We start from the raw sequence: 20,848 nt of genomic DNA, 5'->3' as shown, positions 1-20,848 counted from the left end.
GACATGAAACCAGAGTGTGATGTCAGAGCAGCAAACCCATTCTGTTAAGAGTGGTTCCCCTACATCACAGTGACACCAGAGCATGATGTCAGAGTGATGTCTCAGTGACAAGGGAACCAATTGACTGTAAAAAATGTGTACTGACTGACTGAAGACTGACTGACTGACTGACTGACTGAAGGAAGGACTGACGACGAAGCTGCAACATTTCTCATGGTATACTGCGACCTTCGGTCGCAATAAATACTGGCCTTGCAATGACCACTCCCTCCCTCCCTCACTCTATCTTTCTTTATCTGTGTCCCACCGTCTCCCAGCCTCTCCCCTCCTGTCTGTCTGTCTGTCTGTCTGTCTGTCAGTCTGTCTCCCTCAGCCTCTCCTGGTCCTCTTCTCCTGGGCTCCACCGTGTTCTTGCATCTCCTCTTGTGGCAGCCATTTGCAGATTGTGCCTCAGGGCTGACAGATGTTCAATCCCCTCCGGCGGCCCCAACCCCCCAACCCCCCCTCTCCCCGTCCTCTGTTAAGTTGTCCGTCCCCCCTTCATCACGTAACCATCACAGCATGCGTGATCCGCCAACAAAGCATAGCGTTGATACACTTTAGCTCGTTGCACCTGCATCGTCTCCCTATCAGGATGGTAAATGTAAGCGGTATTACCCCACGCCCGCGGTGTGCTGGCTTTCAACTAGGTGTTAAGGCCGGGCTATTAACCGAAGATATAATAAAACTATCTTCTAACCCAGGGGTTCTCAAAGTGGATTTCAGGGATTCTATAGGTGCATTATGGGGGTCTAAATGTATCCTTACAAGTCTGTAACTCTGACAGTATACAAATGCATCCATTTAGTTAAGGGCAGACATTGAAATGTAAAAGTTTGAGAACCACTGCTCTAACCTACTTGATCTATGTACTGTAGGTTAATCAAATAACCGAGAAGCAGGTTTTTTTTTTCATAGTTTCTTATACCATACTAGTAAGACGCCTCAGGGAAACACGCGACCTCGCCCTAAAGGGCGAGGTCGCGCCAGTTCTTGGCCATCTGGCCAGTGATGTATATCGGACCAGTTACCCATATATGGAGATCCATGTACTGTATATAGTACATCCCTTTTATACCCATAAATGGAGATCACTGTCTGAACCAGCCGCACAGATATGGGCTGTTTTCCTCCATATATGGGCATTCCCATATGAAGTCCTGTTAGATATGGGCTTATATATTGATGACATCATAGGGATCTCCATATATGGGCATAAAAGGGATTCTGTTATGACATCACAACATACAATATATTTTATGCCCATACATGGAGATCCCTATCTGAACCAGCCACACAGATAATGGGCTGTGTCTTGGCCATCTGGCCAGTGATATATCGATGACATCAGGAATCTTCATACAAAGGGATTCTGGGAAATACCCATATATGGACTTTTACATATAGGTGATGTCACCTGTGATGTCACAGTGATGTGTCAAGAGAACCATAGACTGTAAAAATGTGTACACACGGAAACAAGCTGTGACATTTCTCGTGGTAAACTTGACCTTCGGTAGCAATCAACAAATTCTAACAAAACATTATCGTAATTGAGGAAAAAGGTTGAAATAATTGCCCTACTTGGTGTTGTGTGATGTTAAGGAATGGACATGGAACAGACAGATCGCTGGCACAATAAAATCAAGATCCTACAGTTTACAGTTTAGGCATTTAGCAGACGCTTTTAATCCAAAGCGACTTACAATAAGCAGATAACATCACAATAATAAGCAAGATAATATGTCAGTACATGATCAACAATATAACAAATGCAAATGTATATCTATCTAGAAAAAACACAATAAATCCTAAAGGACAACTCTGCATTAAATAACATCTAGGAAAATCTTCCTACTTATAGTGATCCCAGATGACTGTCCATGGGGTCTATTAGGCAATGCCCCTGTAGTCCAATGACCACAACCACTTGCTTAATAGCAATAGGCTTATGGGCTCTATGCTATGAGGGCTGCTGGGGTCTGCTGGGGAAACTGGATGCCTAATAGACCCCATGGACAGTCATTTAGGATCAATATAAGTAAGAAAACAAGCCTAGATGATATTTAGTGCAGAGTTGTCCTTTAAGAAGCGATGACGCAATTAGCTATTCAAGTTCTACATCTAAAGTCTTGTTGAGTAGGATAGACAGGCTCAGTATGTTTACTGCAAACAAGCATACTTATGTTGAAATGAAGATACTGTAGCAGTAGCAAGAGGAGCATAATTATATAAACACAGATGTGCATACAGTAGATGATAAACACTGAGTTTATTCCACCTATTGTGATCTGGAAACATCTCCTTGCTTCCTCCTCTATCACTTTTGCTCGTTATACAGTAGTATGCACAAATTGTGCATTAGTTGACAATTTATCCAAATATATGTTTTTTATTTTATTTGCTGAAGACATGCAGTTAAACGTTAGTGAATATTTCACCTAACAGATTTAGCTGTCAGGTCTTGAGGAAAAATATTATATATAATATATATATTTTGCAATTTTTTAGGGTGATTTGGGGACACTGAACGGGAACACTGAAGTTGAGCTCTAACTCCTTAAGACCGCGTCGCGTTTGATTTGAACCATTTAAACATTATTTTATGCTTTAACTATTGAAAAATAGCAGACATACAAGCTCACAGCGCGGCACTCGAGCTTGTACATCTGCTATTTTTGAAAGATCGTGAAAATGTGTGCAAGTCTTTGAATATCTTTGACCCGACTTCTAAATCCTTCCTCTAAATCAAATTCTCAAACTTTTTCTTGTCAAGGACCCCAAAAATTACAGGTATTTGGCCGCGTACTCCCATCTCAAAATATGTTGTTCCAGGGACCACCAAGGAAGCAAATATTTGAGTTACAAATGTTCGCTTTTAAATAGGTACGGTATATTGAAAGACTTGCAAAAATAAATCTTGATTTTTCAAAAATAGCAGATCTACAAGCTCGCAGCGCGGCACTCGGTGCCGCATTGCGAGCTTGTAGATCTGCTATTTTTCAATAGTTAAAGGACAACTTTGTTTTTTTACAACAAGGGTTCATATTTTAGAGAATAATTAGAGAAAAGAAAAAGTGAGTGTTAAAATGTTTTCATTTGCTTCGTTCTATTGTTTTATCACGTTTACCGTGCTGAAATGTGGGGCATGCGTGCAAGTGGCTAAATATGTCTTTTTAGACACAATAAGCCAGCAGTTTCTTTACTGCTATTTACAGTAACATTTCTAGCCCCCATAAGTCACACCCAACCATGAAAGGTTGCATTGTATCTTGGGAATGGGCTTATTCTGTGTAAAATGACATATTTAGCCACTTGTACGCATGCCCCCAACCACTGAAATAAGAGTCTCTAAAACAATAGAAAGAAGTAAATGAAATAATTTTAACACTCATCTTTTATATTCTTTAATTACAATCTAAAACATGAACCCTTGTTGTAAAAAACTAAAGTTGTCCTTTAAAGCAATTCAACAATTCTAGGCCTAAACGGCTTAAGTCTGTGCAGAGCTGGAATCTGAGCGTGTTCCCGAGCAGCGACAATGAACAAAAAGCTTTTGAACCTCCACAGTGGGAGAGATCTCATTTGTGGTGAATTCATATTCCGCCCACCAGCCTGTTGTTGCCGTCTGCAGTCTCACAAGGCCGTAATTGGTTTTGAGCGCTATGCATACAAACCGCACACACACGCGGACACGCGGAACAAAAGCGCGCACAAACTCCGGCAGACCTGCAGAGATTGAGAGGCGTACAACGCACACGCACGAAGTAGAGAGAGAGGCCTTTTGCCTTGAAAACACTTGAGCCCAAGTAATTGTTGTTTAGTCGTGTATTTTGTGACGATCATTCGCGGGGTGAAAGTAGAATGAAGAGACTTGTCCTCCAGAATCCGTCGCTCGCGCTGAATAGTTCCTCTCGCTGTCTCTGAACCATTAATGACAATGGTGTTTTTTTTTTGTTTTTTTTATGAAAAGAAAACGAGCCAGAAATAATTATCCAAATTGTCTGGCTCTTTTTATTCTTGTTTTCAATAATTGCAAATGATATTTGTACTGCGTTCAACTCTTTTACTGCTTTATTTATTTATTTGTGTCACTGCCATCAAAGTAGCTTAAAAGTAGCTTACCTTTGTGATGTTATAAAACGTTATCTATCCATTATTTTAAAACTAATTATTTTGGAACACTCAGACGTAGCTGTAATCGAGCCGCCCTGACTGCAGGGGGCAGCCAAATGCAATGAATGAGGGCGTAAATGTCCCTCGTTTGATCCAGTACTTCTGAGCATAGGAATGGATTAACTAGAAGCAGTCCATAGAAAACGGCCAGGAAATGAATTCGACCACCATTGTTGTTCGAGATTTGAGAGCAGCGTTATGGGAGCTGTTTTTACTGTACAAACCTGCGCGACCCCTCATCTGTTTACAGTGCTCAAACAAGGTAAAGAACGAACGAACGGCCGTTCGTATTGGCAACAGTAACCCGCCGGAATGGGAGGCAAACTATCTCTCATACACTGTGAAAGAGAGCTTGTTAAATGAAGCTCGGACGTTCGCACTTAGCCTGCAAGCCTCTGAGAGGGTCTAGCGAGACTCGTCAGAAGCCTAATCCTTAGGGAAGGTGGACCTATATGGAAGTCGAGTCGTTTAGTGAGCCTTTCGACAGTGGATCAGATTCTGCCCTAGCCCGAACAAGACACTGATTATATAGAGAGGTTTCGACGCGTAGCGTGATGCGTTCTCCTAGCAACATCTCCTTATACGGACAGTACAAATAATGTACTGTAAAATAAAATCCACTACAGCTCGCTGCACGTCACATTGCGACATGTTGCTACTGAGCTTGTATCAGATATTTCCAAATAATCAGACACATTTTGAATCATTTGAGCACTTTCACTTTAGCCTGACACTCAGCCTGAATTGACATTTCGTTTCACTTCATTATTCAGTCTGAGGTCGCTTCCCCCCAGGGCGATTGCAGGGATGGGCGTTGCCAAAAAGAGGCAGTCTTCAGCGATTGGTTCACCGACCAACACATGACATAGTGTTGTTATCATAGTTGTTATGTGTGGCTGGCTAGTGGCTCGCCTGTTGCTTGCTAGTGCTACTTGCTAACCAAAGAAACAGCCAGAATAGGAGCACTACAAACTAGTAATCAAACACAACATAACATGCCTGCTACTGGTGTTTCATAGCGAGATCGATACGATCGCATTTTACCGCAATTTACCGCATTTTACCGCGATGCGCGGTACGGCGGCGGCGGCGCTGGTGTACTTGGAAACACACATGAGTTCTGGGAAACCCCCACCCACGCTGATCACAAGACGCTGATTCACGACGCTGATTCACCGTACAGATTTTCAACTGAGGCAGGCCTCTTCAATGAGAGCACTTCTAGACCACTGAATCACCAAAACAAAAAATTTAAAGTGGTGTGGCTAGCGATTCAGGGTCTGGAACTAGGCTACTTTCACTTTGCTACTGTAAGTACATTTATGGTGCCAATACTTTTGCACTTTTACTCCTGCAGAATAGAGGCGACAGTCGTTTTATATTGTGGTACTGCTACTAACACTCAAGTAAAACAATCAGTCAATTGTCAAAAAGGACTTTTCTCCACCACTGCTGTTGGTTGTATTTTCTGCGGCACCGTGTCCATGGGTGACCCCTGGGTCATCTGTCTTTCACTCCTCTCTCTCTCTCTCTCTCTCTCTCTCTCTCTCTCTCTCTCTCTCTCTCTCTCTCTCTCTCTCTCTCCATCTCTGTGTGCGCCCCACCCCCGCCCTACATTCCCTGCAGTGAAGGGGGGAGAGGGGGGGAGATTTATTTCAACTCCTTTAGAAAGAGAGGGTCTTTGTTTGCCACCGGCAGCAGCAGCAGCGGCGGTCACATGGTGTCACCCCGGGGGTGATGGCAAAGAGTGACAAACCTGCCACCAACCTCCGCCCCCCCACCCCCTCCCCCTCCCATATATTTGCGAACCTTTGTGTTTGCGTGCGTCACAACATAAGTGCATAATGTGTGTGTGTGCAAGGGGGATAAACAGAGAGGGAGAGCGTGTGTGGTCGATGGAGCGTCAGTGTGCGTGTGCGTGTGTGCGTACATGCTTTTATGCGTGTGCAGTCCCGTGTGTTGTGGTATTTGTGGGGGAGTGGCACACGTGCATCCCTGAATGTGTAGTTTGTGTACACATGAGAATGAGGTGATACAAAGTCATAGCTTGTGTGTGCATGCGTGCGCATGAGCATGTGCGTATGTGTGTTCCTGTGTTCGTGTTCGTGTGTGTGTGTGTGTGTGTGTGTGTGTGTGTGTGTGTGTGTGTGTGTGTGTGTGTGTGTGTGTGTGTGTGTGTGTGTGTGTGTGTGCGTGTGTGTGTGTGTGTGTGTGCGGGAGTGGCACATGTATGTGCATCACTGAATGTGTGCACATGAGAATGAGGTGATACATACAGTAGTCGGAACTTTCATGCTAGCATGCATGCGTGCGTCTGTGCGTGCGTGCGTACTCTGTGTGAAGCGAGAGAAAGACATTAACAACCCGCGGAGCTGTTTGTGGGTCCTCGCGTGCTGAGTGCTAGCTCGCCGTGTTTAAACACAACGGAGGCCGCGCCGGGGCCAGAGATATTTTCACCTAGCCGCGGAGAGGTGTGCTAGCTTGTGGCTCCCCGCCGCGCCAGCGCTCCTCCAGTGCCCTCTAACAGAGCCACACTGCCTCATTAGACCGACTCCACGCCGTCTATTGTGCATTACAAGTGACTGAGACTTCTTCTCTAGGAGTATAGCGCTCAGTGCCGCAGCACACAGCCTGATAAAGCATTCATCTGAGGATCTAACGGGGGAACGCCAACAAAAGGTAGCAGACGAAAAGGATATAAGCTATCACCCGGTTCCCACCGTCACGGGCGTCACAAGGGGGGAGGAAGAGTGGGACTGAGTTACTAGGGCCCAAGGTGGAGGGAGCCCTACACGATTTTATACTTTAGCTATTGAAAAATAACAGATATTTTTGAAAAGTCATGAAAATGTGTGCAAATCTTTGAATAGGACTATACGTATTTTTTAAGCCAACATTTGTAACTTAAATTTTGCTTCTGGGGGGCTCCCTGGAACTAAACATTTTGAGATGGGGGTCCGTGGCCAAATACATATCATTTTGGGGGTCCTTGACATGAAAAAGTTTGAACAGCACTGACATAGAAACATAGGTTTCTCAAAAAAAAAAAACGGAAAAATAAAAAACTTAGAAGGATTTGAAATATTCAAACACAAGTTTTCACGATTTTTCTAAAATAGCACATCTACAAGCTCGCAGCGCGGCACCGCGAGCTTGTATATCTGCTATTTTTCAATAGTTAAAGCACAAAATAAGTGAATCCTTGTACCCAGGGCCCAGAATTTGGTGCGACACCCCTGCCCACCGTCGTGTCGGTTTCCTGTGCTCGTTCGCTCTCTCTCTCTCTCTCTCTCTCTCTCTCTCTCTCTCTCTCTCTCTCTCTCTCTCTCTCTCTCTCTCTCTCTCTCTCTCTCTCTCTCTCTCTCTCTCCTCTCTGTTCCTCATACTGTGAATTTTTAAATTCATTTCAGTTCATGGGGCGGGCGCCTACAGAGCTGCCACACGTCGCCAAAATACATAAGGGATAATGCCGTGGGAGCGAGCCAGATAATAATAACCGCGCGGCAGGGGGTTGCTATGGGCTGCATGATTTGAAGGCATATAGCATCGCTGCTATTCTCTCATAGCTGAGAGTGCATTGTCGTGCTTGTTGTAGCCTACCACAGCTCAATTGCAAAGCCTCCACGAGTGCCAAACATTAATTGTTCGATTATAAAAGACTTCCCTAGTTCTCTTTCATTCAGTCAATAGCCTATTGTAGTTAGGCACCGGTTGATGCTAATTACGAATTTTTCAATCATATTCAAGGGCTTTTGGAGAGAAATGAGACCGACACAGAGCACTGCAGAGGGAAGGTGTGTGTGTCTGTGTCCAGCTGATGCCAGTAAGTAGTTGACGGCCCCTCGTTAATGGATCAAAGGAAGGCAATTATGTCTCTGCACTGTCAACTAGCTTCTGTTGTACAGATGCATACTTTTCAAGCAGACTGGTTAATTGGTTCTTTACTTATTTTGTTTCAACTTTAAGGAGTGCATTTCTCATAATAATTATGGTTTTATAAGAGCAGCAACAACACTATTACATCTGAACTGTAGCGGGAACGCCGTCGTCACCCCCCGCAATGCTGTGGCCCTCGGCCTGGTACCCTAGACATAATTCGGCCCTTGGGGAGAACTAATTGGGGAACTCTGCAGTATGGTATTTGTTTTCTCCACCAGGCCGAAAGATCATGATGCAACTCCCAATATAGGCCACGCCTATAATCATGACAAACTCACACAAATCACTACACATTATCACAGGGGTCATGCAAAGAGCATGTACTGTATCAAAGCAATATTTTATATTCCATAATGATTTGCTAAGGGCGAACATTCCATAATGATTTGCTAAGGGGGAACATTCCATAATGATTGGCTGAGGGGGAGCTACAAATGCGACAAATGCCACCATCGGTTGCATAAACGTGATTCATACTGTATGAGTAATATATCCCTCAGCTAATACAGTGTTATTAATACATTTAATTCTCTCCCTTGTGATGACAAAATTAATACATCAGATGTTTCTTTCTCAGGTTAGGCTATATCTATTTTTTTCTTCTCTGGGATTCTAGTTTAATATCCTTTACCGGTCTGTAAGTGTCAGAGACGCTTCACCAGAGCAGCTGGGTGACTAGGAACAGGGGAAGGGATATGGGGGAGCATGTCACCTTCATTATTAGCTGATAATTAACTACCGTAGGTGGAAGAGATTTTCTGCTGATTAGTCATATTAAAAGAAAAACATGGAAAGGCGTCACTGAGGGGGAGGAAGGAACAGTGGCAGATGCTTAATGGCTTCGGTTGCAGCATGAAACATACTTCCACAAAGAGACAGGTTCGCCAATCTCAGTGTTGATTTCGTCGACTAAAACTATGGCGAACAATGTTTGTCGACTATGTTTTTTCACTAACGAAAACTACATAAAATCTAAATAAAAACTAAACTATGATGACTAAAACTAAGACTAAATATATTGACAATTTCGTCAACAAAATAAAAATCACACCGGTGTGAACTGAGCGGTGGTCCCCCCCCCCCCCCCCTTCCCCCCTGTGTGTGTGTGTGTGTGTGTGTGTGTGTGTGTGTGTGTGTGTGTGTGTGTGTGTGTGTGTGTGCGTGTGTGTGTGTGTGCCTGGTCTGGCCTGGCCTGAACAACAGCGCCCCTCCCTTAACATGTGTGGTCAGAAAAGGTTACTGCAGGCTACAGACAGACAGACAGACAGACACGCAGACAGAGAGACAGACAGACAGACCCACACACACGGCCACGTATAGGAGCGTTGTGACCACCGCTCAAAAACTAGACTAAAACGTTAGGGAGGGACTAGTGGAGAAGACAGTCATTTTATGTTTGGTTGCTTTCAGGTGTTGCGCGCTGAAAATAGCCGATCTACAAGCTCACAAAGCGTTGCAGTGCGTCGCACTGGGAGCTTGTAGATCGTCTATTTTCAGCGCGCAACCAAGTGTAAAATCAGTCATTACGATGCCATCAAGGCCTGCCAAAATACATCTCTGATATTTAGTCGACTAAAATTAGACTAAAACTAATACTTTTCAGGTGACTAAATTATGACTAAAACTAAAAGACATTTTATTCAAAAGACTATGACTAAAACTAAATCAAAGTGTGCTGTCAAAAACAACACTGGCAAATCTACAAACATGCACAGGTTTCGTGCACGGACATGTAATGTTAACATGTGCACCTGGGGGGGCAGTGTTGCATTTACCAAAGTGGAACTTGTCAAAACAATCACACCCGTGTGAACTGAGCGGTGGTGTGTGTGTGTGTGTGTGTGTGTGTGTGTGTGTGCGCGTGTGTGTGTGTGTGTGTGTGTGTGTGTGTGTGTGTGTGTGTGTGTGTGTGTGTGTGTGTGTGTGTGTGTGTGTGTGTGTGTGTGTGTGTGTGTGTGTGTGTGTCTGGCCTGGCCTGAACAACAGCGCCCCTCCCTTAACATGTGTGGTCACAAAAGGTACTGTAGGCTACATACAGACACGCACGCACACACACACACACACACGGACGCATACACACACGGCCACGTATAGGAGATGGTGTAACCACCGCTCAAAAATCCCTGGAAAAATTCCCACACGTTGCATTGTAGTGTTTTGTGTACAGAAACGGATACAGCACAAGATGGTAATAGCCAGTTATCGGATGTGTTGAAGCAGAGGTTTTTCGAGTGCACACATTTTGAAGAGTGCGTGCTGCGCATTGCACCAGCAGCACCAATAAGACAAATACATTTCTGACAACAATAGAGTGTGATGCTGTTCCTTCATTAATAAAAGAAAGGAGAAATGCATACTTTGTGACCTACACTATACTTCTATAGTTTGAACTGAGAATGAGACTGCAACGAAAATGATTACCCGCGGTTACAGATACTGTATAGGCCTGATGCCAATTGCTAAAATTGGGTACTGGAGAGGACAACTCATAACTCAATATGGGGGAAACGGCACAAACTAACCCTCCATATAAAGCAGGCACTGTTGTTATGCTGTCGCCACCCAAGGTTCATGTAATTGGCCAATGTTCCCTCAGCCCCGTTTCAACTCTTCATTATTTACTGCTATTTTCCTGAAGAATTCCTGAAAATGCATTTTTTCCACAGGTTTTGCCTTTCTAATTTTTATGGAGAATGAAGCCTATTTTTGCCTAAACTCGCAAATGTCAAGAAACCACTCCATTCCCATTGAGAAGCAGAATTCACTTTCACCCTCTAAGTCAGAGAAGGTCCTACGCTGGCCTACTGGTCCAGGCGCATACCACTTAGGCATTGCCACATAGGCATGGATGCCTGGCGGCGTCACTGGTTCGATTCCCGATCTGGACGACCTTTGCCGCGTGTCACTACCCGTCTCTCCCCCCATTTCCTGTCAGTCTACTGCCCAAAAACAAATCTTAAAAAAAAAAAAAAAAAAAACTATTACCCCCCCTCTAAGCCCCTCCCCACAAACACAATTGTACAATTGTGATGAAAAATATGTATGGAATAAATAAATGAAATATGTATGAATATGTGAAAGACAACTGACTGACTTCTATGTAAACCATACTATATGAACAGTTTGTTCTGCATGTCGCTATGCTGGAAAGCGTCTTCAGCCTCACAAAAACCCTATCCGATCTACAGTCCACAGATTTGGAGCTGGTATCTGCCAATGATCTGGTCTGTTCTTAGCAATACCCTAAGCAACTGAATCACGTTTGTCGTATTAGTATTATTCATTATTGTTTGTTGCTAAAATTCATTAGGCCCCGCTCTAAAAAAGCCAGCCCCCCGTAGTCCCCTAGTCACAATTCAGGCTTTTGCAAATCCCGCCCCATTCTGCCCTGTTACTATGCTGGGACATTAACCCTGGGCAGATTGTTTTTATAGTGGCAGTGAATGGGATTTTTTTTTTTTCATAGCCTCATTATTGCAATTTAAAGTATCAAAGGAAAAACATCTAGGTGATATTAATAAAAAGGGAAGACAAAGGTACAGTAGTTACATTGCAAAACAGGGGGTTTCCCCGAAAATATATGTTTTAATTTGTTTAATCCCAGTGGGACAGAATCACTATTGCAGATTCTTTTATAGTGGAAGTGGATGGGATTTTTTTTTTCGTCATAGCCTCATTACAGCTATATAAAGTACCAAAAAAAACACATCTACGTGATATTAATAAAAAGGGAAGAAAAAGGTACAGTAATTACATAGCAAAACAGTAATTTTCCCCCGAAAATATATGTTTTAATTAGTTTAATTTAAAGGAGAACTATAATCTGTTCTCCTCACATAATAGGCTGGCTTTTCGTAATTCTGCCCATTTAAAATATATGTACCCAATCGTAACTAGTTAGACCATTGATAAGGTCCATGTGAACTAGTTTGTTGAAGCTTATTCATTATGATGAGCGAGATCGCCCCCTACTGCCGCGGCCGTACTGGACGAAGGTCGTGCTCCGCACTGCGGACAGTTGCTGAAAGCCTGAAACAACATTCTCCACTGCACAAACTCCACCCCCGATAGCAAAAAGTGAATGGTTTTTTCTGGTTGGCCAGTCAGGGAGTCTCAGGGACCAATCAGAAGGCTGACAAACGGTGAATTCTCTGGAGCCGTCGCTGCTCACTATCACAAACGATACAGAGCCATCTCCCTGACAATATCTTACGGACAGTTTGTTTATTTTTGGACCACGGTTCTTATATGAGAAGATTTTACGATGACCCAATGTTATTCTCCATAAAACATCCACGACCCAGGGGATGAACAAGTGATGTCAGGACCATTACTCTATGGCAGTGGTTCTCAACCTGTGGGTAGGGACCCCCAGAGGGGTCCTCAAATTATTTTGGGGGGTCCCCAGATGATTTGCTAAATGTTAACATTGCTTTCTCACTCAACAGTAAACAGACCAACATAAAGTATAAGTATAGCCTATACAGGATATCTGCACATTTCTAAAGTGAAAATGTAAGGACTTTAAAGACCTTTTTAGTACCTCGCGTCAAACATTGGTCAACTTGTCAAACATTACAGGCAGAAATTGTGAAAATAGCAGATCTACAAGCGCTGCGAGGCATTGTGAGCATGTAGATCGGCTATTTTCACAATGGAATAGATTGAGTCAAACTAAATGTAATGCCAACTCCTATAGTTCTAAGTACTCGTCAGGGTGGGGGGGTCCCCAGTTCAAATATGATTATTTTGGGGGTCACGGCCTGAAAAGGTTGAGAACCATTGCTCTATGGAACTAACATAATATACTGTAAGCCTATTTATCATCATCACAATGAAAACATTTACATTTTACACTATTTAAAACAAAATATCATTATCATTATCCATTAAAAAACTGTTTAGCCAATCATTCTGGGGCCCACTTGCAAAATCCTCACGGCCCAACAGTGGGGCCCCGGCCCGCAGTTTGGGAATCGCTGATTTGCATGACCTGAAAACTCCCTCAAACCACCCCCCCCCCTCACCTGGTCCATAATTGATTCATTTCTGGGAAAGAGCTGGAGAGAAAAAGAGAGAGCAACTGTAGTACAACGATTAATATTAACATTTGGGGAGTATTTTTCTGTGGGCTTTGGCTTCCTCTCTAGGTGGTTATTGTGTTTTTTCATAATGGCTTCTCCTCCACCAGTTTAATTAGTGACAGAGGGAGAGTGAGGCATCAAACAGAGTTAGTGATGATGATACATGCCTGGTCGCTGAGCAGGCACGTGCACACATAGACAAGAAAGGGGGCTCGAGCCCATGCCCTTTTATCCTTCTGTAAAAAGTGCCCTCTCCAGACCATGAGTGCAGTTTTTTACTATGCTGAAATAAATGCTCTGCCTTTCCATGCCATATATGAAGGCAGCATTCGATTCTCCTAAACTTGAATGCAGCATCTTATGTTGAAAGAATTGCCCTCTCTGGGTAGAAATCCATGCCGTTACGCCACATCTCCAGTATTGATTTGATCATGTTTAATTTAGTGTGGTATCAAGCACCGAAAATAGCCGACCTCCAAGCCGACCTCACAACGCGTCACGCTGCTATTATTTCCACCAAAAGGCCCGTTTAGAGATTTCAGCCCCTGCCTCTCTAAAATTCTCTGCGCGTCCCTGTTACTGAGTGTCCTGCGCTCATGAAAACAGGGCAGCTGTAGAAACCCGCACATCTACTGTACACAAGGGGTCAATTCTATAGTAATGTCACCGCTGAAACCTTGTATGTGAAAAAACAGAAAAGAAAAGAAAACGCGTTCCAATGGATCCAATGTACTCATTATTTATCCAGGGGTCTTCAACGTTTTTTCAGGCCAAGGACCCCTTAGTTGAGAGAGAGATGAAGCAGGGCACAACCTTTTCATAGATTCCATATAGTTTAATCGTTTGACAGCACAATCTGAATCATCAGTGTATTTTGGATTCATGTCAATTTGTGTTTTCAGATATTTAACCACTTGAGCTGTCATCATTACCTAATAAACTTGACTTTCACTCTGTACTTAGTCTGCTCTTTTCCCCCTCTACACCAAACCTCTTTGCCGAAAATAGCCGATCTACAAGCTCACAACGCCTCGCAATGCGAGGCGTTGTGAGCTTGTAGATCTGCTATTTTTGGCTACAGTTCCCAGAATATGGACGCTAGGGTTCAGGTTGTTAATATTAAAAGGATTGGAAGATTTGGAGGACCCCCCTGTAGTAACACTGAGGACCCCCTAGGGGTCCCGGACTCCCGGTTGAAAACCCCAAGTAATCATAAGCTCTTCATCCATCCATCCATCTTCAACCGCTTATCTGGAATCAGGTCACGGGGGTAACAGTTCCAACAGAGATTTCCAGTCTTCCCTCTCCTGAGCAACGTTATCCACTTCCCCCTTGGGGATCCCGAGGCGTTCCCAGGCCAGTATGAAGATGTAATCCCTCCACCTGGTCCTTGGTCCGCTCGGGTGGCATCCATACCCCAACCACCTAAGCTGGCTCCTCTCCAAGCGAAGGAGCAGCGGTTTTACTTTAAGTCTCTCTCGGCGGGTGACTGAACTTCTCGCCCTATCTCTAAAGCCTCTATCATAGTCCAGGGTGAAGAGCTATCACCTAACCGTGGTGTAGTTTTCTAGCTATCACCTAGGCTTTGTTAGACATTTTAGGCGATAGCTAGAAAACTACACCGCGGTGAGGTGATAGCTCTTCACCTTGGACTATGATAGAGGCTTAAGGGAGATGCCAGCCACCCGTCTGAGAATTGGTTTTAATATTTGTACAAGCCACAGACACACTTGACCTCTTTTACAGGTTACAAGCTCACAATGGCGCAATGCAACGTGTTGTGAGCTTATCTGCTATTTATGCTACATTTGCATGACACTCTCGTACAGTGTGGGACATTTGTTCACGAAAAAACAAACAAAAAAAAAGTTGAAATATGGAGATGCAAAGTTTCCGTCCGACAGCAACGATGCCATAATAATAATAATAAAAAAAACACACATTACCTTTCTCTTGTTATTGGGGCTGACGTACAAATAACTGAGTATCGTCTTCGCTCCCACTTTCTCGTTCAGCTTCTGGTAAGTGGCGCCGTAGTCTGTTGACCTGAAATTGAAAATCAGAAGAGTAGGGCTGATAAAACACTTGATGAATTTACTCGTCGCAATTAAACGTTCCCTGGAGAATTCCAAAGCGGGAGAGAAGCAGGCAAAACAATGAAGTCCCTCTCCTGCTTTACGCAGCCGCCGGCACCGCGGCAGCGGACCAGGAGTACAAGAGGCCAAATCGTTAACGGTCACCCTGCGCTGACCCCAGTTGTTTAGAGGAGAATTTGCATAAGCAGTGGCCCTGAATGGTATATATACAAAGCTCACTTTCTTCAAGATGCAAGTGATATTTTAACCCATTTAGGGCTTAGAATTATTGAACGCTTTAACCAGTGAAAAATAGCAGATATACAAGCTCACAGCGCGGCACCGAGTGCCGCGCTGCGAGCTTGTAGATCTGCTATTTTTTGAAAAAGTTGTGAAAATGTGTGCAAATCTTTGAATATGTGTATTTTTTAAAGCAACCGTTTGTAACTCAAATTTTGCTTCTGGGTGGTTCCTGCCCTGGAACTAAATATTTTGAGATGGGGGTCCGTGGCCAAATAAATATCATTTTGGGGGTCCTTCTCATGAAAAAGTTTGAGAACCACTGACATAGTGGTCTCTCAAGAACAGACTAACTGAGCTCCATTTAAGTGAAAAGGACCCTCTCTTTGACGATGGCTAGCCAGATTGCTGACATAGAAAACATAGGTTTTTCAAAAAAATCTTAGAAGGATTCAAAAGACACTTATTGAATGGGGTCAAAATTCAAATTTTCACGATAAAAAAAATAAATAGCAGATCTACAAGCTCACTATGCGGCACTCTGTGCCGCGCTGTGAGCTTGTATTATCTTGTATATCTTTCCAGCTCCAGTGCATTTTCAGATCAATTATCCAATCAGAAGAGAGAAGGTTTATTGCGGTCGCGCAGTCTGTCCGTCACATGTCACGTCACACTTTTGCCCTACTCATATCTCCGCCACCGTTGCCCCTATCCATGCCAAACTGTGCACACACACTCCTTCGCTGCCAAACCACAACCTCCACCCCTCATTTCTCACATGGCCCTCTTCTAGATTTTGATATTCCCTCCTGATTGGCTACCATTGCCTTCTAAAGTTTTGGTATGCGACCTGACGGTCGCTTATCTCCCGATTAGGGAGTCTTTTTTTTATATATTTTTTTTTTATCCCACGATTTTGTAACCCATTTTTACCCAGTGCCAATTGCCTATGTAATCCGTGCCTGGGGAGACAACGGACTGAACTCATGCTTCCTTCTATGCACGAGGAGTCCAAGTTGCTTCTTTTCACCTGACAGTGGGGATTTCCCCGGTATGGACGTAGCGCGTGGAAGGAACACGTTATTCCAACAAGCTCCTTTCCCCTCCATCAGGAGCCCCGGCTGGCCAGGGGGAGGCATTATAGATTAGGGAGTCTTACTGGTATCACCTTCAATTGTGTCTGCTCATTTCTGCGTGAGTCATCACTTCCAATTTCACCTGTTTATCCTGTATTTTGTTTATTAAAGAGCATAAGAGACAGGGAGACCCCATTATTGAACAAACACTCGATAGCAGTTATTACTATCAGATACCACTCATCAATGTTAAAGGTAGTGTATCATCCGTTCCCGCACTATACCAGTAATTTGTCAAAAGAATCACAACACGTTTTGCCTGCAGCTATGCAAACCTCCATCAGAGTGCAGAACAACCCTACGGTACATACATAATGTATGTACGTTTATGCACATGCCTATGTAATACATGGGTTTCATTATCATGGCTCATCACACAAGGCAGCAGGTTTTCTTGGTGACACTGGCAAAAAGGACACAATATCAGTCAAAAGATAAACGTTTTCCGCTTACAAAAGGCAAACCTGTTTTTGTTACGATTATGAAATCAATGTGTCAGGTGATCTTCCGGAGATAATTGGTGATCAATAAGCTAACGAACAGCACCATCCAGCATCACTTTCCACCACTCGTCCCATAGACCCAAAGGGTCCTCAATTTATTTTGGGGGGTCCCCAGATGATTAACTTGATGTGCAACATTGTTTACTCACTCCACAGAAAACAAACTAACATAAAGTTCAAGTGTATAGGGGGCATCTGCACATTTCTAAAGTGACAATTTAAGGCCTTTTTAATACCTCTAAAATTACAAATTGTCAAATATTAGAGGCAGAAATTGTGAAAATAGTCAAACTCGGTTTTGGCAGCCTGGACCATTGGGAATAATTGTGCAACATGTTAAATGGCATTACATGAGTGAAAAAGAAAGTATGCTTTTGCAATTCGTACTGTTGTTGAACACTTAAGTATTTAAGTAGGCCTACTCCAATACTTTAAGTGCAAATTTGACAGCACAACTTTCACTTGTAAAAAAAACTAATGTTTGACCGGGAGTATCTACAGTATATGCTTTGACTCAAGTACTTTGGAATGAAACATAGTTGACATTACCCTGGTGAATAAATCAAGTTAATAGTTTCCTGTGCAATAGAGGTTGTCATTTTAAGAAAGAGAGGTTAAATCAAGCAGTAGCTGAGTTCAGTTTCTCTTCATTTTTCATCTCCTTATGTACCAGAAGAATCTGCTAGATAGTCAATGTGAGTGTAAATGATTTACTATTCAATCCGTTAAGCTGCCAATATGCAGGTTACCATTATCAGACCCTGAAAGCAGCACCTTGTCAACGTTGTCAAACCAGGATTGTTTGATTGATAGATTTTATACTTTATTAACAAGGCAAGGTGGTACAAATTTATGAGAGAAAAAGAGAATTCTAAAAGGAGAACCCAGATAAGCCCTCAGGCTCAGGGCTTGTTTCCATTAAGGTCCTGTGTATTCAATTCAAGACATTTAAGGTTCTGTGTATTCAATTCATCCAAATCGATCCAGGGGTCTTCAATGTTTTCAGGCCGAGGACCCCTTAGTTGAGAGAGAGGTGAAGCAGGGACCCCCACAACCTTTTCATAGATTCCATATAGTTTCAAGGTTTGACAGCAACGGTCATCAGTTTATTTTGGATTCATGTCAACTTGTGTTTTCAGATATTTAACCACTTGAACCGTCAATACTTAACACTTGGGGAGCCAAACTCGTTCAGGGACGAGATTTGGCCACTAGATGTCACCCTGCCACAGGAAGTTATATCGTCGAGGGACGAGTCAACAAATAGTTAACTTTTCGAGACCGCAGCTTCCCTTTGCATGCCCTGAATCCATTACGTCACCCAGCCAGGGCAGGAAGCCCCCTGTCTCTCCCCACACGGAAGGATTTTACATGGCTTTAGATTCTACTTTGAAACATAAGAACGGCTTTTTCTCAGAATGAGGTAAAAACAGCCCCATGGAGGCAGAGAGCTGATTGTTTTCACGGCGACACTTTACCGCGAATTTACCGCGATTTTTTTACCGCGAGTTTCGCGAGCGTTTGTAAACAGATGGAGTACCTCCTCAATCTTCTCTGGACACGCACGTGCACACGCACGAAGCTTGCGGGGCTCATCAAAACATAACGTAAGTCAATGGTGGCACCAGCAACAGCTATAAATGTTATAAACCTTGGCCGCCCATGTGTTAATAAACGTGACCTTTCAATCCGTACTTAGTCTGCTCGTTTTCCCCTCTACACCAAACCTCTTTGCCGAAAATAGCCGATCTACAAGCTCACAACGTCTCGCAGCTTGTAGATCTGCTATTTTTGGCTAAAGTTCTCCCAATATGGACCCTAGGGTTCAAGTGGTTAGTATAAAAAAGGATGAAAGAAAGGTTTCTATCACACAAAGATTTGGAGGACCCCCTGTAGTAACTCTGAGGACCCCCTGTTGAAGACCCCTGATCTAGACATTTAAAGACAAATGGGAATTGCAAGTGTGGTTACACTGACGTGTGTCACGAGGAATCCACTGGGAACTGAATTCCGTCTTACCATTTATATTATAGGTGCATGGATCCTGTCTGATTGGACATTATATTACAAGATATCTGGCCTTACAACCCAGATAACTTCAGTTAAAAGGTTAACAAATAAAAATCGAACCTCTGTTCGAAGTGGAGCTGTGTGTGTGTGTGTGTGTGTGTGTGTGTGTGTGTGTGTGTGTGTGTGTGTGTGTGTGTGTGTGTGTGTGTGTGTTGCAGTTGATGCTCAGGGCAGGCTAGACTCAACAGCACCTCTCTGGTCACCCAGGATCATGTGTACCGATTTTTGTGACATTTGAAGAAAATATGTAGGAAAAGGAGCAAAAAGTGTGTTTTGGAGAAAATTCAAGATGGCGGAAAATCTATCCTGGCGCAAATGGGCGTGGCCTATATGGGGAGATGCGTCTTGACCCAAGGAATCCAGGGAAAAAAGAATTTTAATTTTCCGATCTACGGTTCAAGAGTTACGGGGCAAAACGCAAAGTGGGCCGTTATAGCGCCACCATGAGGCCGAATGATGTAATTATTTTTCGATTCATTCTTAAAATCATTATGAATCTCCTCTCCGAGGTTTGAAACTGTAGCTCCTATGCTTTGCGAGAGAAAAATACTTGAATGTGATGTCTTGCATTGTCCCATTATAAGTCAATGGGGACAATTCAGCGTCGTTTTTTGCCGATTACGTCGCCATTGTAAGGCGGATCGGAAAGAAAGTTACTAGCACACCATTCCCGGCCGAGCCGCACGTTTTGATGTATATATTGCGGGGGTGGCGTAAATGGTGCGGGACTAGTAGCGTGCCGAAGTTTAGGCTACATACAGACACGGACGGAGACCCACACACACGGCCACGTATAGGGAGCTTGTGTTCCACACAGCTCCAAAAACAGGTTCACCTTAGCTGGCATAAAAGTTCTCAGACCTAGAACAAATTATGTGTTGCATACAGTAGCAACCACACTAAATAATATGCAAAAAACATCATACAGTATTATGCGAGTAGTAATAAGAAAGATGTGTACAGTAAACCAGGGGTCTTCAACAGGGGGTTCGGGACCCCTAGGGAGTCCTCAGAGTTACTACAGGGGGTCCTCCAAATCGTGTGATAGAAACCTTTTTCTCCATTTTTATATTACCCACTTGAATCCTAGCATCCATGTTCTGAGCACTTTAGCCAAAAATAGCAGATCTACAAGCTCACAGCGCCTCGCGCTGCGAGGCGCTGTGAGCTTGTAGATCGCCTATTTTCGGCAAAGAGTTTTGGTGTAGAGGGGGAAAAGAACGGACTAAGTACAGAGTGAAAGGTAAAGTTTATTAAGTATTGACGGCTCAAGTGGTTAAATATCTGAAAACACAAATTGACACGATGAAACTATATGGAATCTATGAAAAGGTTGTGGGGGTCCCTGCTTCATCTCTCTTTACAAGGGCCAGTTACAATCCACCTGTACATTGAAGGAGTCACACTTTGTTTAGGCATTCCACATTCTGGCGGCATAGCAGTAGAATGAATTTGACCCCCTTTGTGTTCCGAAACGGAGTTCAGTGAGATCAATGGGGCTCCTTCTGGTGTTGTGTGTGTGTCTTTTACGCTACTGAAGTAGTCTGACAGGTACCGGTACATGGGTATCCCTGTATTCTTGCATG

General features: G+C 43.5%; 1 protein-coding gene across 1 annotated transcript in view; it reads right to left on the bottom strand.

Annotated features, from left to right (window-relative positions):
• The window catches only part of sorcs1 (sortilin-related VPS10 domain containing receptor 1), a gene marked incomplete at both ends in the record, with an annotated part of 457,912 nt that overhangs the window by 237,716 nt on the left and 199,348 nt on the right, over positions 1 to 20,848 (bottom strand). Inside the window, 1 exon segment of the mRNA XM_080722749.1 lies at positions 15,185 to 15,284. Within this exon segment, the coding sequence (XP_080578875.1) occupies positions 15,185 to 15,284 (100 nt within the window).

The sequence above is a fragment of the Nannobrachium achirus genome (assembly GCF_963921795.1).
Source record: "Nannobrachium achirus genome assembly, chromosome: 3".
Classification (NCBI taxonomy): domain Eukaryota; kingdom Metazoa; phylum Chordata; class Actinopteri; order Myctophiformes; family Myctophidae; genus Nannobrachium; species Nannobrachium achirus.
The sequence above is the reverse complement of the archived record's forward strand: the minus strand, read 5'-3'. Positions and strand labels throughout refer to the sequence as shown.